General features: G+C 41.7%; 2 protein-coding genes across 10 annotated transcripts; one reads left to right on the plus strand and one right to left on the minus strand.

Moving 5' to 3' along the window:
• Positions 1-46: 46 nt before the first annotated feature.
• Positions 47-6,526, minus strand: LOC147260057 (intracellular hyaluronan-binding protein 4.L-like). 3 transcript variants are annotated; one of them, XM_086206437.1, is made up of 9 exons: positions 6,270-6,526; positions 5,951-6,179; positions 4,704-4,845; positions 4,225-4,368; positions 3,463-3,534; positions 3,279-3,356; positions 2,494-2,668; positions 1,935-2,123; positions 47-603 (listed from the first exon to the last, which is right to left on the minus strand). In XM_086206437.1, the coding sequence occupies exons 2-9, from the start codon at positions 6,177-6,179 to the stop codon at positions 538-540; spliced, it is 1,095 nt and encodes a 364-aa protein (XP_086062563.1). In that variant the 5' UTR covers positions 6,270-6,526; the 3' UTR covers positions 47-537. The 3 variants fall into 3 exon arrangements, with proteins under 3 accessions (XP_086062563.1, XP_086062562.1, XP_086062564.1); XM_086206436.1 differs by having other exon boundaries at positions 50-603; positions 5,951-6,525; XM_086206438.1 differs by having other exon boundaries at positions 57-603; positions 3,279-3,353; positions 5,951-6,523.
• A 173-nt stretch (positions 6,527-6,699) lies between these two features.
• On the plus strand, positions 6,700-15,129 carry LOC147260058 (bromodomain adjacent to zinc finger domain protein 2B-like). Of its 7 annotated transcripts, XM_086206419.1 has the most exons (35): positions 6,700-6,848; positions 7,017-7,190; positions 7,272-7,329; positions 7,515-7,623; positions 7,778-7,879; positions 7,996-8,149; positions 8,316-8,375; positions 8,528-8,589; positions 8,740-8,805; positions 8,942-9,007; positions 9,142-9,207; positions 9,343-9,408; positions 9,543-9,608; positions 9,744-9,809; positions 9,944-10,009; positions 10,146-10,211; positions 10,346-10,411; positions 10,547-10,612; positions 10,747-10,812; positions 10,949-11,014; positions 11,149-11,214; positions 11,350-11,415; positions 11,550-11,615; positions 11,752-11,817; positions 12,064-12,216; positions 12,376-12,630; positions 12,712-12,935; positions 13,114-13,188; positions 13,304-13,460; positions 13,539-13,601; positions 13,704-13,848; positions 14,025-14,084; positions 14,188-14,343; positions 14,424-14,620; positions 14,828-15,128. In XM_086206419.1, exons 2-34 carry the CDS (start codon positions 7,031-7,033, stop codon positions 14,615-14,617), a joined length of 3,243 nt encoding a protein of 1,080 aa, XP_086062545.1. In that variant the 5' UTR covers positions 6,700-6,848; positions 7,017-7,030; the 3' UTR covers positions 14,618-14,620; positions 14,828-15,128. The 7 variants fall into 7 exon arrangements, with proteins under 7 accessions (XP_086062545.1, XP_086062547.1, XP_086062546.1 ...); XM_086206421.1 differs by lacking the exons at positions 10,747-10,812; positions 10,949-11,014; XM_086206420.1 differs by lacking the exons at positions 9,744-9,809; positions 9,944-10,009.
• The last annotated feature ends 1,192 nt before the right edge of the window (positions 15,130-16,321 follow it).

Below are 16,321 nucleotides of genomic sequence, written 5' to 3' on the forward strand. Positions count from 1 at the left end.
AGGGTTTATATACTTTAAATATTTCCAGGACTTTTCCACACAGTTAAAATTTTTCTTGACTAAATTCTTTGCAACGGCTGTTTATATGAACTATACACACATGCTTTTAAAACGTAGCGTACATTTAAATAAAAATGACTGACAAAATAAATGATTTGATAGAAATTAACCAAAAGAAATTTCACAGTCTGGGTTGACAGATTTGTGGAGCCAATTTCCATGACTTGCAAGGTTTTCTTCACTTATTAAGACATTTTATAGGACTAGAACTCCCCATTTTCCAATGACACCTATGACAGAATTATGAACCCAGACTAGTTCCTCTTCAGTGCACTTGTGTTTTCCAATGCCAAAGTAAAATCTGGGCCAAGGAACATTGAAACAGACATGCTTACATTCCCTATGTTTATGGTATGAATAATCGCAGGGGTGCTACAAGATTAACTTGCAAAAATATTTATTCTCAACATGAACCGTGTGTTTCTAGCGAGTGCTAAGTGCAACCATTTTCCCCCACTGGAACAAAATGAACTCAAGTTATCTCCCTGCTGAGAGTGCTGGGAAGTCTTCAGGGTCATCAGGGTCAGGAGCCACATCATCCCCCTAGAAGTGACCAGGCAAGACATTAGCATACAGGGATTCATACTCTGGTTCAAACTAGTTTCTGTTGGGGAATGGAATCCAGACCGGGTTAAAAAAAAAGGTCTGATTTGAACACTTCACAGCTGATATATGAATGCTGGACAAATACTCTCACTTCAGCCATTTTTTATGACCGACGACGCAGCGACAGCTAGCTCTCAGGCTCAAATCACTCATCGGCTCTAATCACGTGAAGAAAGGGAGCATTGACTTCGTTTTTTTAAAGTAATGAGGTCGACATGACACACCTGAGTCACGTGCAAGCCTTTTTCCTGGTCCTTTCACACCATTTTCAAACAAGCAGTTCTGTTGTGGGTGAAAACTCCTGTAGGCCTACTTTTTCCATTCTACACACGTAACCGACAAATAAAGCAATAAAGCATCAGGCAACCGCATCGGTAAAATCTTGCCAATTCCATCCTTGTAATCTGTGACAAAAGCAATCTAGCTTCAGCTGTCAGGTGGAATGTGCTTAAGTGTGCATCTAAATAATTATTTGAAATCAATAGCTTGAGCAAATGGAATGGAAAAAAGAAACGGTAATATATCTTAATGTAGACTAATTTTGCGCAGGCATGTAAAAAAAAAAAAAAAAACGTGTCAGCAATGGACAATTCATCAGTGACACACCCTCCTCCCTCAAAAAAGAAAAGTAAATAGAATATCGATAATTGTACTTAAATTCAATGTAAAATGCCAGGGGAAACTGCTAATTTTGGTTGCACAGACACGTCACCATATAAGGAGTGTTCTATGAGACGAAGCTAAACAGTGGGTGTGTCTAGAAGGGCCATGGACATAGCAACGCACCCCTCGTGTTGTTAGAAAAGTAATATAGATGGTGATAATCGTTGATAAAGTTTGGGGTTTTGTTCTGAGTGACTGATCAAATGGTTACACTTCCCATTTTTTCTACTGAGCCTTTTCAAAAATAGGAATAAATGATCTCTTGCTTGATCAAATGAAATGAAATTACTTTACGTTACATCATTGGACTTTCTACATTAACAGTGAGCATCCACAAAACCCACCTTGTTGAAAAGAATTTGATACCTCAAGTTCTCCTTTAAAAAGATTCTGAGCAGTGCAAACTTCCCCGTGGTTAGAAATACCCAATGAATCCTGCATGAGGCACTACAACAAGAGAACGTTCATAGCACTTACTGGCGAGGTGTGTGTGTGTGTGTGTGTGGTGGGGGTAAGACAGTGAATACACAATGGCTGTCAAACAACAGCTGGTTTAAAACGTTGGATTAAAAGGGAAGCATGAATGTAGAGCTGTGAACACACACCTTCTCAGGTCTGGGTCTGGGTCTCTCTGGGAGACTAGCCAGACCACCTCTTGCTCCCCTGCCTCGACCGCCACGACTAGGGCGCCCAAGACTCCCGAAATTGATGTCCAGAAGGGAGGTGATGTCATTCACAGACCGGCGGAGGAAGTTGCCTTCGTCCTCCATGTCTTCCAGACTCTCCTTGAGGTTCTGGGGATGGGGAGCAAACACCAAATATAATCTAATGCACAGTTAATGACAGATACAAGACAAACCGACCACCAGCGTGGTACAGTGTTGCAGGGGTGACATTTTTGTAGGTCTCTCAGAGTTTAGCGTTAGCCATGGGTTACCATGACCAAGAGCCAATAGGATTTCAATCATTGCAGAAATACTCCGACATCAACACCATCACAACTCAGCTCTGCATTTCTTAACTTCCTGCTGTGATGATATTTAACATCCGCCACAGCCTCTGTCGTCCTGTTTAGCCACTTGTTGGCAACTGCTTCAAATTCATGAGCGTATCATTTATGACTCATGTTTTCTTCACAGATGTCAGCGCGCGTTACCTCCTCACCTCCACATGTTTGGACTTGTGGATGACCTTTGCTTTGGATGGAATCTTGTCCTCTGCTTTGCGGAGATTAAACTCTGCCTTTGGACGACCCACCTCCTGCAGAGCCTTCCACTCATCCAGGGTCATCTCCATGGCAACCTGGACCACCATTTCTCCGCCCTCCTCTGCTGTCGCACTATCGTAAAAAGTAAAATTGTTTGTTCCAGTGGATTTAACCGTTTGGTTTACTTAACTCAAGACAGTAGCTCTGACGTGACATTTTAAATGTACACCAATATTAAAGATTGATGATTCTGCTAAGCACAGCTGCACAATAGATGTCAGGAGCGAGGAGATACATCACTTCATCAGGCTTTCTGTCTGGAAGACTCAAATGAGGGCTAAAAAAAACAAGTCTAATGCTTTGTAAGAACACATTTGTGCATAGGAACATTTCATAAATGAGGCCCAACATGGCTTTAAAGCTTTATTCATACATGTAGTCTTTCCCAAAGATGTCCCAGCATTTTCCATGGAGGAGTCAAGTATTAATGAGAGAAAAAAAAAAGAAAAAAAAAAGACTGCTCCAAGAATATTCTTGTTGACTAGAAATTATTCTTGTGATTTACGTGTCAAAGAAGCTTTACGTGATAAAGAAAGGGTTAATGACATTAAGCCTCAGTAAGTGTGATTTGTAGAAACTTTATTTCAGGACAATCAAACTAAAAAAGGTAGAACACTGAGATGTGCCCAGCAGGCTGTGATACAGAAGGCAGACGAAAGGAGGGATGCTTGTGTGCACTCACGGATTCTCTTCATCCACTGGCACTTGGGGCTCCTCGGATTTGACCGCAGCATCAGATGTCACCTCCATTACCTCACTTCTCACAACCCCGGGGGACACGCACAAGCACAAAACAAAACACAACTCCATACTGTGCCCAAGTTTCAAGGGGAACATTTCCTTGTTGTTGAGGGAGTTTCACCCACCTTGCATTTTCTTCAACACAGCCCCAGTTCCAGGGTCCTCTGCCACCTCTCTTCTCCTCAGGAGAAATGCCACTACAGTAAAATAAAAACGATATAATCAGCAAGTACGAGCTCTTCAAGGGAACACGCCAACTTGTTTGGGAAAAGCACTTATTTGCTGTCCTTCCCTGAGCCAGATGAGATAGATTGGTTTCAGTCCCCAGGGAGCTCAGACCCACAGATCAGCTGATGGTTCGTTAGCTGAGCACAATGAGTGCTCGTGGATGTGCTGGTTAGCACAGTTCTGCCTTGGTTCTGTGTATTCTTGTGCAAGCAGATCAGGTTCAGGGTCTTGGTTTGTCCAGTATTAACGTTACTTATTCTTATCAACAAAGTCGGCCATGATTTGGGGTAGCAGTCGCGCTTCTTGTCCACAGATGTTTTGCATCCAAAGTTTGGAGATGCTGCGTCAAATCACTGCAGCCGGTCAGTAAAGTAGTTCCGGATGCGTGTCAGATTCTAAACTTACAATATCTCAACAACTGAAACTGTTGTGAATGTTTAACACAACCCTAAATATATTAAGCAGGCAAAGACCAGATTACAGTCAAGTGTATTTGATAACTTGATGGAGGCATGCTAACCCACCCATACATTACCATTCATTGTGCTAAGCTAACTAGCAGTCAGTGGGTCTCAGTTTTCACGTCTGGCTTTGGCGGGAATGGTAAATAAGCATATTTCTTGGCCATGTCCCCTTAACCCTCCATTACCAAGACCTACGTTCCATTGTGTCGATCATATTCTCTTTTGCCCCTCAGAGCAAAGTTGTCCGGGTTCCTTACGTAACCCCCTCCACCTCTGGCTCCCCTCCTGCCTCTGAATCCTCCTCTGCCCCGGTTGTCTGGGTCAGGGTTATAGGAAGACCTGGGAAGAAGTCAGAATAAAAATCAATCCTATTGATCGGTCTCCTGAGTTTCAAAACTAGCTGATGGTGCGTCTGCAGCCAGCCATCATGCCAGCCAAAATGAGACTGAGGTTGCAGCAGAATTGCTGAATTGAGACATTTCTGTAAGTTTCAAGAGTCGGAAAGTGACAAATCTTTTTCTCTCTCTCTTTTTTTTTTTTTAAAGTAGCCTTATTAGATTAGTTAGACGAAACCAAACATTAAAAAAAAAATAATTTTGCCATCATATGCTGAACTGATATGATCAGTGGTAGTGATTTCAAACAAAACAACATGGAGCTTGTTTCTCACGTACACAGAAACAGAAAACTCCTGGGGGCGCTCTCCTTGATTGGGCCGACGCTCCCTGAAGGCAGCCATCTTCAGTCCTCTCCTGCTCTCCGCTTTGCCATCGACACCTTCGGGTGCAGGTCCAGCATGGGCCAGCTGCTTATGAGCTGGGGACAGAAAGTAGGTTACTGCTACAGAGAGAGCTTTGCTTGCATCGTCTTTTTCTCCTGCTGAACACAAACAAGTTAATATTATCAGGATTCAAATTGAAACACGGATTGATAAAATCCATTTATTTGCAACACGTAAAAATCTGTTGAGGTAAAATATCCTGGTGAGTTTCCATGGAACATTAAAACATTGCCATTCCTTTTTTTTCCCCAAAAGTTGTAGCCTTCCTTCATCCTACGGATTTGAACTTCAGACTGCCTTCCTCATTACTAAACATCACACTAAATACCAAGTAATAGTCATGAACAAGATGATGTTCTCTGATTTAGCCACCCCCCCCCCCCCATTCAGTTCAATAAACGCCTACTGGGAACTTTAAAATACTTCAAATGTTCATCCAAAACAATTGTGCTCCAGGGAGTCAGTATTTTCAGTTTGTTCCTATTTAATGCCAAATGCATTTTCTGACATTTACTGTTCATAAAGAGAACTTTCCATTAAGCGTGTTAATTTAAAAGCAGCCGTTTGTTAGGGGCTTGTCATGCTGGAAAATCTTTGCAGCAGAAAGTTTTTAACATTCACAACTGAATATCGGCTGCAAGAATCTATCAGCAGCCAGATTGACTTAATAATAAGTATAAGCCTTGGAAAATGATAGAAGTTGACCCCTCATAGGGTTTCTGCTCCAGCCACTGAATCCCTCTGATCACTGTCACCTCCACGTTAAATGGGTTACCATCTTTTTTGAGAAAAAAAAAAAAGTTACCACTTCAAAAAACTAGCACTATCTCAGTCATGGCAGTTCAAAGTGGCCAAAAACCTCACTAAGACATTTACTATTGTTACTTTCCCCGCTGTAATTTGTCATGTGTGCGAATGTAGTTTATTTATTGCGGATGAGCCAAAGCCTAACAGCCCCACGGACGTGGAGCGCCACCCTGACAGCACGCACATGTGCTCAGCAGCTTTGCTGACAGTGCAGCATCAGCAGCTGACTGGGATGAGCGAGCTGGCGGCTCTCGGCAGGATCGGCCTCTCTAGAAATGCGCACAGCTGCCAGAATCATGTGGATACGTTGGCTAGGATGTCAACTAAGTTTACCTGGACCCAGGTCTGGACCATCCATGACGGGGACGCGCCTGTCCCTCTGGGACTCCTTTTGACCAGATTTTTTCTGCTTGCCTTTCTTATCCTCCTCTTCCTTTTTCTTCTTTTTTTTCTTCTCCTTCTCAGTTTCCACTTCGTTGATGAAGTCGAACGGGTCAGCATCGTCGTCCAGAAGATTTCCGAATCGGTTCGCCACCACACACCCAAAGGCGTCCGGTAGCATCTTCGTATGACGATGAAAAAAAAAAAAGTTGAAAAACTGTCTCCCTCCGCGCACTCTAAATGTGAACACACCAACAACAAGCCAAGTCACCGTTTTCCTGTCCAGAAACACAGAGAAAAGCTCCGGACGATAACGTGACTCCTACGACCAACCGAATATCCAACGGCTTCCCACACTGCTGCTCGACATTTATAAATGTTTGCAGGTGTGGTGTCATCCGAGGCCACGCCCCCTAATCAATATTCATCACATCGATTCAGCAGAATGTCCCTCGTTGTTATTTAGCTTTCACTGGCCAAATTGGAAGGGAAATACATTTTTTATAAGTACATGTAACTTTGTTTACTCAAAAAAATAGCAACGTTCAATGTCAACGTTTTCCACTCTCTCCTTTCCCTCTTTAGAGTTAACAGAGAGAACTCAGAACTTCATCATCTATGCCACGTGCTGTGAAGTCGTTTGTTGTGTCATAGATTCTGAGTTCTCCAGACAACACATTATGACATCACGAAGGGGAGCTTATGTGAGAACACACTGTGCTGTATTGTCACATACATTTGGAAAAGGGACACCCATATCAAAAATTGTCGGTGAAATATTGGAAGAATCCTTGACTATTCCTACTACAACCCTTGACTAACCCTCCAAGAACATCACTACTGCCTCCAGGTAATACATTTTCATGGTGAACTTAACTGCTGTCACATCAGGAAACTGTTCTTTTTTATATGTATGTCCCATTTACAACCAGGAGTAGAGGAAAATCACAAGGTGTATCAGACTATGTCTCAGTGGGGTGTATGAATGTGGGTTTTTTTTCTCTTTGCATCTTTTTAGTGTTGAAAATAAACATGGAGCCTTCAGATCACCCCACCACCCAACCACCAGCCCCAGAGGCTTCTTCCCCCATGGCCAGCACCTCCACTGCTCCACCCCAGACACCCTCACCCTCCAGGAAACGTAGTCGTAGCCATAGTCCAACAGATAGTGCTTTACCTGACACCTGCAATGGTATGTGCAGACACACGTTCTCTCTCACACACACATACACACTAAAAACACACACACTAAATCATGTCTTGTATTTGCCAGGACCAAAGAAAAGGAAAGTGGTAGATGAACAGGCGTTACGGTTTCCTCTCCACCTTGGGTAAGATAGTTTACATCTAGAAAATATAAGAGTGACACGCACAAAGATTTGATGAAATCTGTACGTCTGCATTGTTGCTGTTAATCGCTGAAGTCACTGTAAAATCAAATCTAGCTTACAGAATACAGCTGATGCTACGGCAATAGGATTTTTACTACAGTGTGTTTGCAATTTTTCTTCCTCAGGTGGCAGCGACAAACTAGGATAAGGACTGTGGAAGGTCATCTTGAAGCAGAGGTGGTGTATTTTGCCCCATGTGGACGGAACATGAAGCGATACCCTCAGGTGAAGAAGGTAAATCCGCATTTTGATTTTTTTTTTTTTATTTGACACCTGTTTTGTTTTCATTTCAGCAGGCAGGAAATTCTTTTTAAAGGTTACTGGAGAGTTCAAACAGTTGAAAGTTTTTTAACCTGACTTTGTATCTGTGATGTGCTTTTGTCTTCAGTATCTAATGAGTAGCGGAACAGCCGGTCTGTCGGATGACAACTTTAGTTTCAGCACAAAAATTAAAGTTGGAGACTTCTACGAAGCCACTGAGGGTCCAGAGGTAAAATTCTTGTTTTTCTGTTTCTTCTTGAAAGGTCGTGGCACAGAAAATACGAAAAGTCCCAAATGAAGCTAATTTCTTTTGTGCATTTAATCTCTCTTCCTTATAATTCAAAGGGTTTAGTTTGGCGTACTCTGACCGAGGAAGAGTTTGCCCAGAGGATCGTTGCAATGTACAAGAGGCGCAATGGTGTCCCAAAGACTGAGCAACCATTTGATGATTGTGCTGAAACTGAGGAGTTAAAGCTCCAAAGGAAACTGCAAGCTGAGGGTGAGTTCACTTCTTGGAAATGTGTAAGGACCCCTTTGTGATTTGTCCTGCAGGTGAAAAATGGTGCCACTGCAAGATATTTCCATTTAAGCAGCGTGTTTTACATGTTGAAGTTTTAAATTTAGCCGGGTTTGTGTTTTCTCTCATGTAAATCCTCTCGTTGCAGAGCTCAAAGTGCAGCGGCAGGCTGCAAGACAAGCTGCCAAAGACGAGAAAAGGCAGCAAGGTAAACCGTCAAGTCAGACGTGCCTTCTTCTCAACACGATACCATATATCAAGTGAAGTTTGTGTTGGTGTAAATGTTCTTCAACAGGCTTTGAAGAAGAGCGTTTCATGAATTGGGTCAAACTTGACAACTTTCATTTGTGTGTCTTTCAGCAATGATGGCTGCCGAGAATAGGAAGAGAAAGAGGGAGGAGGATACCCTCCTAAAACAAGAAGTATGTACTTTCAGTTGTTTAATATTTAATAATTTGCTTGATAACTATTTTCAGCAAACAAAGAGTTTGCGTTCCCCAAGATGGATTGATTTTGCTGTCCTTCTTTCTCCAGAAAAAATAAATATAAACTTTATTTTTGTGCTCAACTAGGTAAAAAAGAGAAAACTGGAGGCCACGATCCTCCAAAAAGCCGAAGAGGCTCGTGTAAAAGAAGAGGTGTGTAACTGTCCCTAGCTTCATTCATGATATTGAGCTTCTTAACCCTCTACTGCTTTTTTCTACAAAGCATTTGAATGATTTGAGGTTAAAAGGGTCCACAAGTGCATTGATTTTGCTCTCCTCCTCTCACCAGAAGAGGACTGCTCTTCTTGAGGAAAAGCGCAAGGAGAAAGAACTCCGCGCCAAACAGATGCTGGAGGTTTGTCTTTAGTTTTTGCAGAAATATTGTGACATTACTGTGGCAGATGTTTAGTTTTCTACTGTCTTGGTGTTGATGCTGTGTTCCATCAAAACTACAAATTAAGTATCAACTGTATTTTTGTGCTCCACTAGGACAAAGAAAGGAAGCGTCAGGCCATGATCCTCCAAAAAGCCGAGGAAGCCCGTATCAGAGAAGAGGTGTGTAACTGTCCCTAGCTTCATTTTTGATATTGAGCTTCTTAACCCTCTACTGCTTTTTTCTACAAAGCATTTGAATGATTTGAGGTAAAAACGTCCACATGTGCATTGATTTTGCTCTCCTCCTCTCACCAGAAGAGGACTGCTCTTCTTGAGGAAAAGCGCAAGGAGAAAGAACTCCGCGCCAAACAGATGCAGGAGGTTTGTCTTTAGTTTTTGCAGAAACATTGTGACATTACTGAGGCAGATGTTTGGTTTGCTACTGTCTTGGTGTTGATGCTGTGTTCCATCAAAACTACAAATTAAGTATCAACTGTATTTTTGTGCTCCACTAGGACAAAGAAAGGCAGTGCCGGGCCATAATCCTCGCAATCGCAGAGGAAGCCTGTATCAGAGAAGAGGTGTGTAACTGTCCCTCGCTTCATTCATGACATTGAGCTTCTTAACCCTCTACTGCTTTTTTCTACAAAGCATTTGAATGATTTGAGGTAAAAAGGTCCAAAAGTGCATTGATTTTGCTCTCCTCCTCTCACCAGAAGAGGACTGCTCTTCTTGAGGAAAAGCGCAAGGAGAAAGAACTCCACGGCAAACAGATGCTGGAGGTTTGTCTTTAGTTTTTGCAGAAATATTGTGACATTACTGTGGCAGATGTTTGGTTTGCTACTGTCTTGGTGTTGATGCTGTGTTCCATCAAAACTACAAATTAAGTATCAACTGTATTTTTGTGCTCCACTAGGACAAAGAAAGGCAGTGCGGGGCCATAATGCTTGTAAAAGACGAGGAAGCCCGTATCAGAGAAGAGGTGTGTAACTGTCCCTCGCTTCATTTTTGATATTGAGCTTCTTAACCCTCTACTGCTTTTTTCTACAAAGCATTTGAATGATTTGAGGTTAAAAGGGTCCACATGTGCATTGATTTTGCTCTCCTCCTCTCACCAGAAGAGGACTGCTCTTCTTGAGGAAAAGCGCAAGGAGAAAGAACTCCGCGCCAAACAGATGCTGGAGGTTTGTCTTTAGTTTTTGCAGAAACATTGTGACATTACTGTGGCAGATGTTTGGTTTGCTACTGGCTTGGTGTTGATGCTGTGTTCCATCAAAACTACAAATTAAGTATCAACTGTATTTTTGTGCTCCACTAGGACAAAGAAATGAAGCGTCAGGCCATGATCCTCCAAAAAGCCGAGGAAGCCCGTATCAGAGAAGAGGTGTGTAACTGTCCCTAGCTTCATTCATGATATTGAGCTTCTTAACCCTCTACTGCTTTTTTCTACAAAGCATTTGAATGATTTGAGGTAAAAACGTCCACATGTGCATTGATTTTGCTCTCCTCCTCTCACCAGAAGAGGACTGCTCTTCTTGAGGAAAAGCGCAAGGAGAAAGAACTCCGCGCCAAACAGATGCTGGAGGTTTGTCTTTAGTTTTTGCTGAAATATTGTGACATTACTGTGGCAGATGTTTGGTTTGCTACTGTCTTGGTGTTGATGCTGTGTTCCATCAAAACTACAAATTAAGTATCAACTGTATTTTTGTGCTCCACTAGGAAAAAGAAATGAAGCGTCAGGCCACGATCCTCCAAAAAGCCGAGGAAGCCCGTATCAGAGAAGAGGTGTGTAACTGTCCCTAGCTTCATTCATGATATTGAGCTTCTTAACCCTCTACTGCTTTTTTCTACAAAGCATTTCAATGATTTGAGGTTAAAAGGGTCCACATGTGCATTGATTTTGCTCTCCTCCTCTCACCAGAAGAGGATTGCTCTTCTTGAGGAAAAGCGCAAGGAGAAAGAACTCCGCGCCAAACAGATGCTGGAGGTTTGTCTTTAGTTTTTGCGGAAACATTGTGACATTACTGAGGCAGATGTTTGGTTTGCTACTGTCTTGGTGTTGATGCTGTGTTCCATCAAAACTACAAATTAAGTATCAACTGTATTTTTGTGCTCCACTAGGACAAAGAAATGAAGCGTCAGGCCATGATCCTCCAAAAAGCCGAGGAAGCCCGTATCAGAGAAGAGGTGTGTAACTGTCCCTAGCTTCATTCATGATATTGAGCTTCTTAACCCTCTACTGCTTTTTTCTACAAAGCATTTGAATGATTTGAGGTAAAAACGTCCACATGTGCATTGATTTTGCTCTCCTCCTCTCACCAGAAGAGGACTGCTCTTCTTGAGGAAAAGCGCAAGGAGAAAGAACTCCGCGCCAAACAGATGCTGGAGGTTTGTCTTTAGTTTTTGCAGAAACATTGTGACATTACTGTGGCAGATGTTTGGTTTGCTACTGTCTTGGTGTTGATGCTGTGTTCCATCAAAACTACAAATTAAGTATCAACTGTATTTTTGTGCTCCACTAGGACAAAGAAAGGCAGTGCCAGGCCATGATCCTCCAAAAAGCCGAGGAAGCCCGTATCAGAGAAGAGGTGTGTAACTGTCCCTAGCTTCATTCATGATATTGAGCTTCTTAACCCTCTACTGCTTTTTTCTACAAAGCATTTGAATGATTTGAGGTTAAAAGGGTCCACAAGTGCATTGATTTTGCTCTCCTCCTCTCACCAGAAGAGGACTGCTCTTCTTGAGGAAAAGCGCAAGGAGAAAGAACTCCGCGCCAAACAGATGCTGGAGGTTTGTCTTTAGTTTTTGCAGAAACATTGTGACATTACTGAGGCAGATGTTTGGTTTGCTACTGGCTTGGTGTTGATGCTGTGTTCCATCAAAAAAATATGTGTAGTGTAAAATCAGTCTAAGGAGAGGAGAAATGTAGTGCTTTAGCAATGTTGGATCTGCAGTGATAGGACAGAATGTAACTCTATAGTTGTTCCGCAGCAATGGTATCGATAACACAGACTTATGTGTTTAACTTATCCTCAGGAAAAGGAACTCAAGAGGAAACTAAAGGATGATCAAGCAAGATTAAACAAAGAGAGGAAACTGGAACTCCGAAGGCTCGAACAGATCAAGGCAAAGGAGCTAAAGGAAGAGCTGAAGAATCCAAAAGAAGACATGTGCTTAACTGACCACAAGGTAAAGAAGGATTACCCTGTCTGATAAATCATTGATTATTATCACCAATCAAAATAATTTTGTATACGCTGTAATAATGTGTAATTAATTCTTAGTCAGGGATTAGATACTCACTGTTTCAAGAGATAAATCAACTACAATCTTTGATTTTCTTTCCAGCCGCTTCCAGAGTTGTCTCGAATCCCTGGTCTCATCTTATCAGGAGGGACCTTCTCCTCCTCCCTGGCTGTGTTACAATTTACACATTCCTTTGGAAATGTCCTCAAACTGGGCAAAAGATCCTGCTTGCTTAACCTGAACGACTTCCAGAAGGGGCTTCTTAACACCGGGGATAGCGAAGGAAAGGTGCAGGACCTATTGGTGGGCCTCCTCTCTGCAGCTGTGCATGATCCTGGGATTCCTCCAGGCTGCAGGGTAAGATTGTCAGTGCAACTGGAATATTTGAACTGTACAGTTTGCATTTATTTCTCATACAATGTATGTTTATTCTACCAGAATACAACCGCCTCGGGGGAACCCCTGACCAATGTGAACATAAATCGTGACAATGTGTCGGAGATCCTCCAGATCTTCATGGAGGGTCATCATCACCACACAGAGGCCGCCTCTCTGGCTCTTAGCCTGAAGACGAAGGATTTTAGAGTCCAAACACCATCCATGAAGGCTTCCATGCTGGAGTTCTTGGTCAACGTGCTCTGCGGCAACACAGCTGTCATCGAGTAAGAATCCATCCTCCTCTGAAAGTCATGTACCCTTTGATTGAAACCTAGTCTTTTATCTCAAATAACTACATTTTCCTCTGTAAAAGATGTACTTGGAGCAATAATGGGGCATCAAACTACTGATTTTTTTTTTAATCATACCTCATCAACTTCACTACTCTGTTTGACTTTGCAGCAAGGTAAACCAAAGCATGGATGAACAGAAAAACCTGAAGAGGGATAAATGGCTCGTCCAGACTGAGTTATATAGGTGAGTATATCAAATTACTATCTTGGAATAAAACTTGTAGATTTCTTTACCTGTTTGATGTTCGACTCCAAACGCTGATTTTCACTCCTCCTCTGTCCTTTTTTTGTCCACATAGACTGAAGGAGATTCACCGCGCTGAGAAGACAAATGGCATCATCAAATGTGAAATCGACTACGAGAAAGAGGCTGATCGGTGTGTGGATCAACGACATGAAGATGAAGAGGAAACAAGACCAAAGACAGCGAACAAGACAGAAACCGGGGACGAGCAGGTTGGTGAAAGTCTTTACTTTTGTTTGAGAAAATGTCTGCCCATCGACAGGTCACACTAATGAGATCTTCTCATTCAGGACAAAAATCTCCCCTCTGCCGGCATGACAGACCTGGAGAAGGACATCAACGATTTATGCCAGGTGAGGAGTGCACATTCATTTAGTAGAATTTGGGCAGAATGCTGTATAGATACAGGCCATTTATCAACATTGTTCACCTCAATGTGCTTTCTGTCTCTTAAGGAACTGAGTCAAATAGACCAGAAGCTGTTTGACTTATCTCTCTCCATGCAGTCCACTGTGATTGGACAGGACAGATACAAAAGGAATTACTGGATCCTGCCACAATGGGGCGGAGTCTTAGTTGAAGCCACAGCAGGGGACGAAGGTATGAACTGACATTATAATTCAGGTTTCAATCAACCCTTGGCATATATATATATATATATATATATATATATATATATATATATATATATATATATATATATATATATATATATATATATTTATTTATTTATTTTTTTGGTGCTGAACTTAACTTATATGCGTAATGATACTCAGGTATTGAGGACACAGCCACTGAGGCTCAGGACCAGCCTTGTCCTCAGCCCATCCCTGTGGGTAAGTACACTGCCAGGACACTCAAGATTACATTCTATGCCACGCAATTACACAACTGTGCTTCTCTTATGGATAGCAGTTTTAAAAGTTTCTGTGTTTGCAGACATGCGTCATGGATGGTGGACTGTGTCAAGTCTGGAAGAGCTACAGATTCTGGTCAATGCCCTCCATCGTCGAGGAAACAGGGAAAAGGAATTATGCAAAAAGATTAAAGACAATCTTGGGTTCATCACAGTCCTTTATTCTCGCAGAGCTGAAGGTGAGTCGAAGCTTTTGTTATTTGACTTTTTGCTCTGGATCTGATAGAATTGGTTTCTAACATCGCCTTCTGTGTATGAGGGGTGACAATGAGTGGTATTGGAGAACTGGAACAACTGGATTATCGAGAAGATGAAGCGAGGAGCTCTTGTGAGGAACAGAAGGAAGAGACAGCCAACTTAACTGATTTCAGAAGGAGGAGAAGACACGATGACACGAGAAGAAACAGTTACCATACCAAAAAAGTTGGACGACACAGGGGGCCTCGTCAATGACCGGTAGGTTTGAACACGATCAAACAGCATCTTTGGAACGAGCAGCATTCATCTTAGTCTTTTAAAACATCCTGCAACATTTGTCTAGGGCTGAACTAGAGACTCATTGGGACTCCTCACCTTTGCTTTCACCTGTGGAATTGCACATGTATATTACATAGTTGTATTTTCAGTGGATGTTGCTCATGAAACGAAAATGTTTGTTTGCAGAAATGAACATTTGGAAAGTCCCAGCATCGACAATGAAGCCGGTCCTCAGAAACTGGACAATGATGAGGAGGATGACCTGATCTGCGGCCTTTCAATTGGACTTGAATTATATAATTTCTTTTTATTAACAGCCTAAAAAAAAAAAAAAATTGTCAATGTATAAGAGCTGGCCTTACTTGCTGCTCTGCAGTTTAATTTAAATTAAATGAACTGTGTTTTTATTGACAATAATAAAAAAAAACATTTCATTGTATAAAAGTTGGCCTGCCTTGCCTCTCTACAAATGAATTCTAATTGTGTACATTTTGTATTCATTACCAGATTAATGAAAAAAATATTGTCAATGTATAATATGATTGTAATTCATTGTGCCTTAAACATTGTCTCTGACATCCGTTTTGCAAACATTTCTGATTGACATGCTCCTGTTTTGGTACATCTCTGGAATAAAACACGGCCTCCATGAATTTTAACCTCTGGCCCACAGCCCATGAATGTGCCATGAGCACCCTCTAGCGGGCTGTGAGAGGCTTTCAAATGAAGCTCACTCAGTGAGGGAACTACTTATCACTCTAAAAATGTGAGGGAATTATGTGTTTAAAGCATTGGAAGCTGATCTTAAACATCAAATAAATTATCCATCCTCAAACAAAATTATTAATTTGAGACGGTCAGTTTGTCAAACTAGTGACGTCATCCTGTCTGGTAAATAAAAATACTGAGAATGGATGACAAAACTTCAACTGGCCAGGACGACTTGCTGAATAAACAAAGGAACTTTTTGAACTTCCCCTTTCCTACGACAGCTACAAATGCTTTATTGGATCAGAAAAGAATGGCTTAGGCAAAGTTATTTTTGATCTTTTTTTTTTTTAAAAACAGGTCCTGACCTTTTACATGTTTCAATAAAATAATCTGAAACTAAAAATCTAAATAAGATACGTCCTGAGTGATCGATGGACAGCTCTAAATACACACCTGAACGCACTCAGGCCTTGTGTCCATCCTTCGTCTGAAAAGCCCATCTATTACAGATGAATGAAACACTCGGGGTGGCTTGGGTTGTCAAATACAGTACGAGGGTAAATCTGTTCTGCTTGACCACAATACAATACTTGGACTGTTTCTGTGTGTGAATGTCAGGCTGACAGCAATAGGACAGGCACGCTAAGACAACCAGTCTTCTGTACACTACGGAATGACTCATCTCAACAGTATGACACACTGACTGTAGACTTATTTCGGTCATTCTTACGGCTAAATATAAACCCAACACCAGCAGAAGAAAAAAAAAATGTAATACCTCAAATTAAAATCGCATCCATCCTGTCTTCACTTATTAAATGTCAACAGACAAAAGGTTGATGATATAATTTCCCACTCCTACCTATATGGGTTATTTTATAGGTATTTCTTCTCTGGTTTCATTTTTTTTTTGTACAAAATTACTCTAGACAATGGAGAAGAACAAAATAGCCATAGTTATAAATTATA

Source organism: Aulostomus chinensis, chromosome 6 (genome assembly GCF_037954235.1).
Source record: "Aulostomus chinensis isolate RoL2024-O1b breed Wild chromosome 6, RoL_Achi_v1.0, whole genome shotgun sequence".
Classification (NCBI taxonomy): Eukaryota; Metazoa; Chordata; class Actinopteri; order Syngnathiformes; family Aulostomidae; genus Aulostomus; species Aulostomus chinensis.

Coding starts and splice junctions, on each gene's coding strand:
- LOC147260057 (XM_086206437.1), bottom strand. CDS start 6,179: ATGCTACCGGACGCCTTTGGGTGTGTGGTGGCGAACCGATTCGGAAAT. Junction 4,846..5,950: donor TGGTCCAGACCTGGGTCCAG/GTAAACTTAGTT, acceptor TTCTGTCCCCAG/CTCATAAGCAGCTGGCCCAT. Junction 604..1,934: donor CCAGACCCAGACCTGAGAAG/GTGTGTGTTCAC, acceptor GGTCACTTCTAG/GGGGATGATGTGGCTCCTGA.
- LOC147260058 (XM_086206419.1), top strand. CDS start 7,031: ATGGAGCCTTCAGATCACCCCACCACCCAACCACCAGCCCCAGAGGCT. Junction 11,416..11,549: donor GCGCCAAACAGATGCTGGAG/GTTTGTCTTTAG, acceptor GTGCTCCACTAG/GACAAAGAAAGGCAGTGCCA. Junction 12,631..12,711: donor GGATTCCTCCAGGCTGCAGG/GTAAGATTGTCA, acceptor TTATTCTACCAG/AATACAACCGCCTCGGGGGA.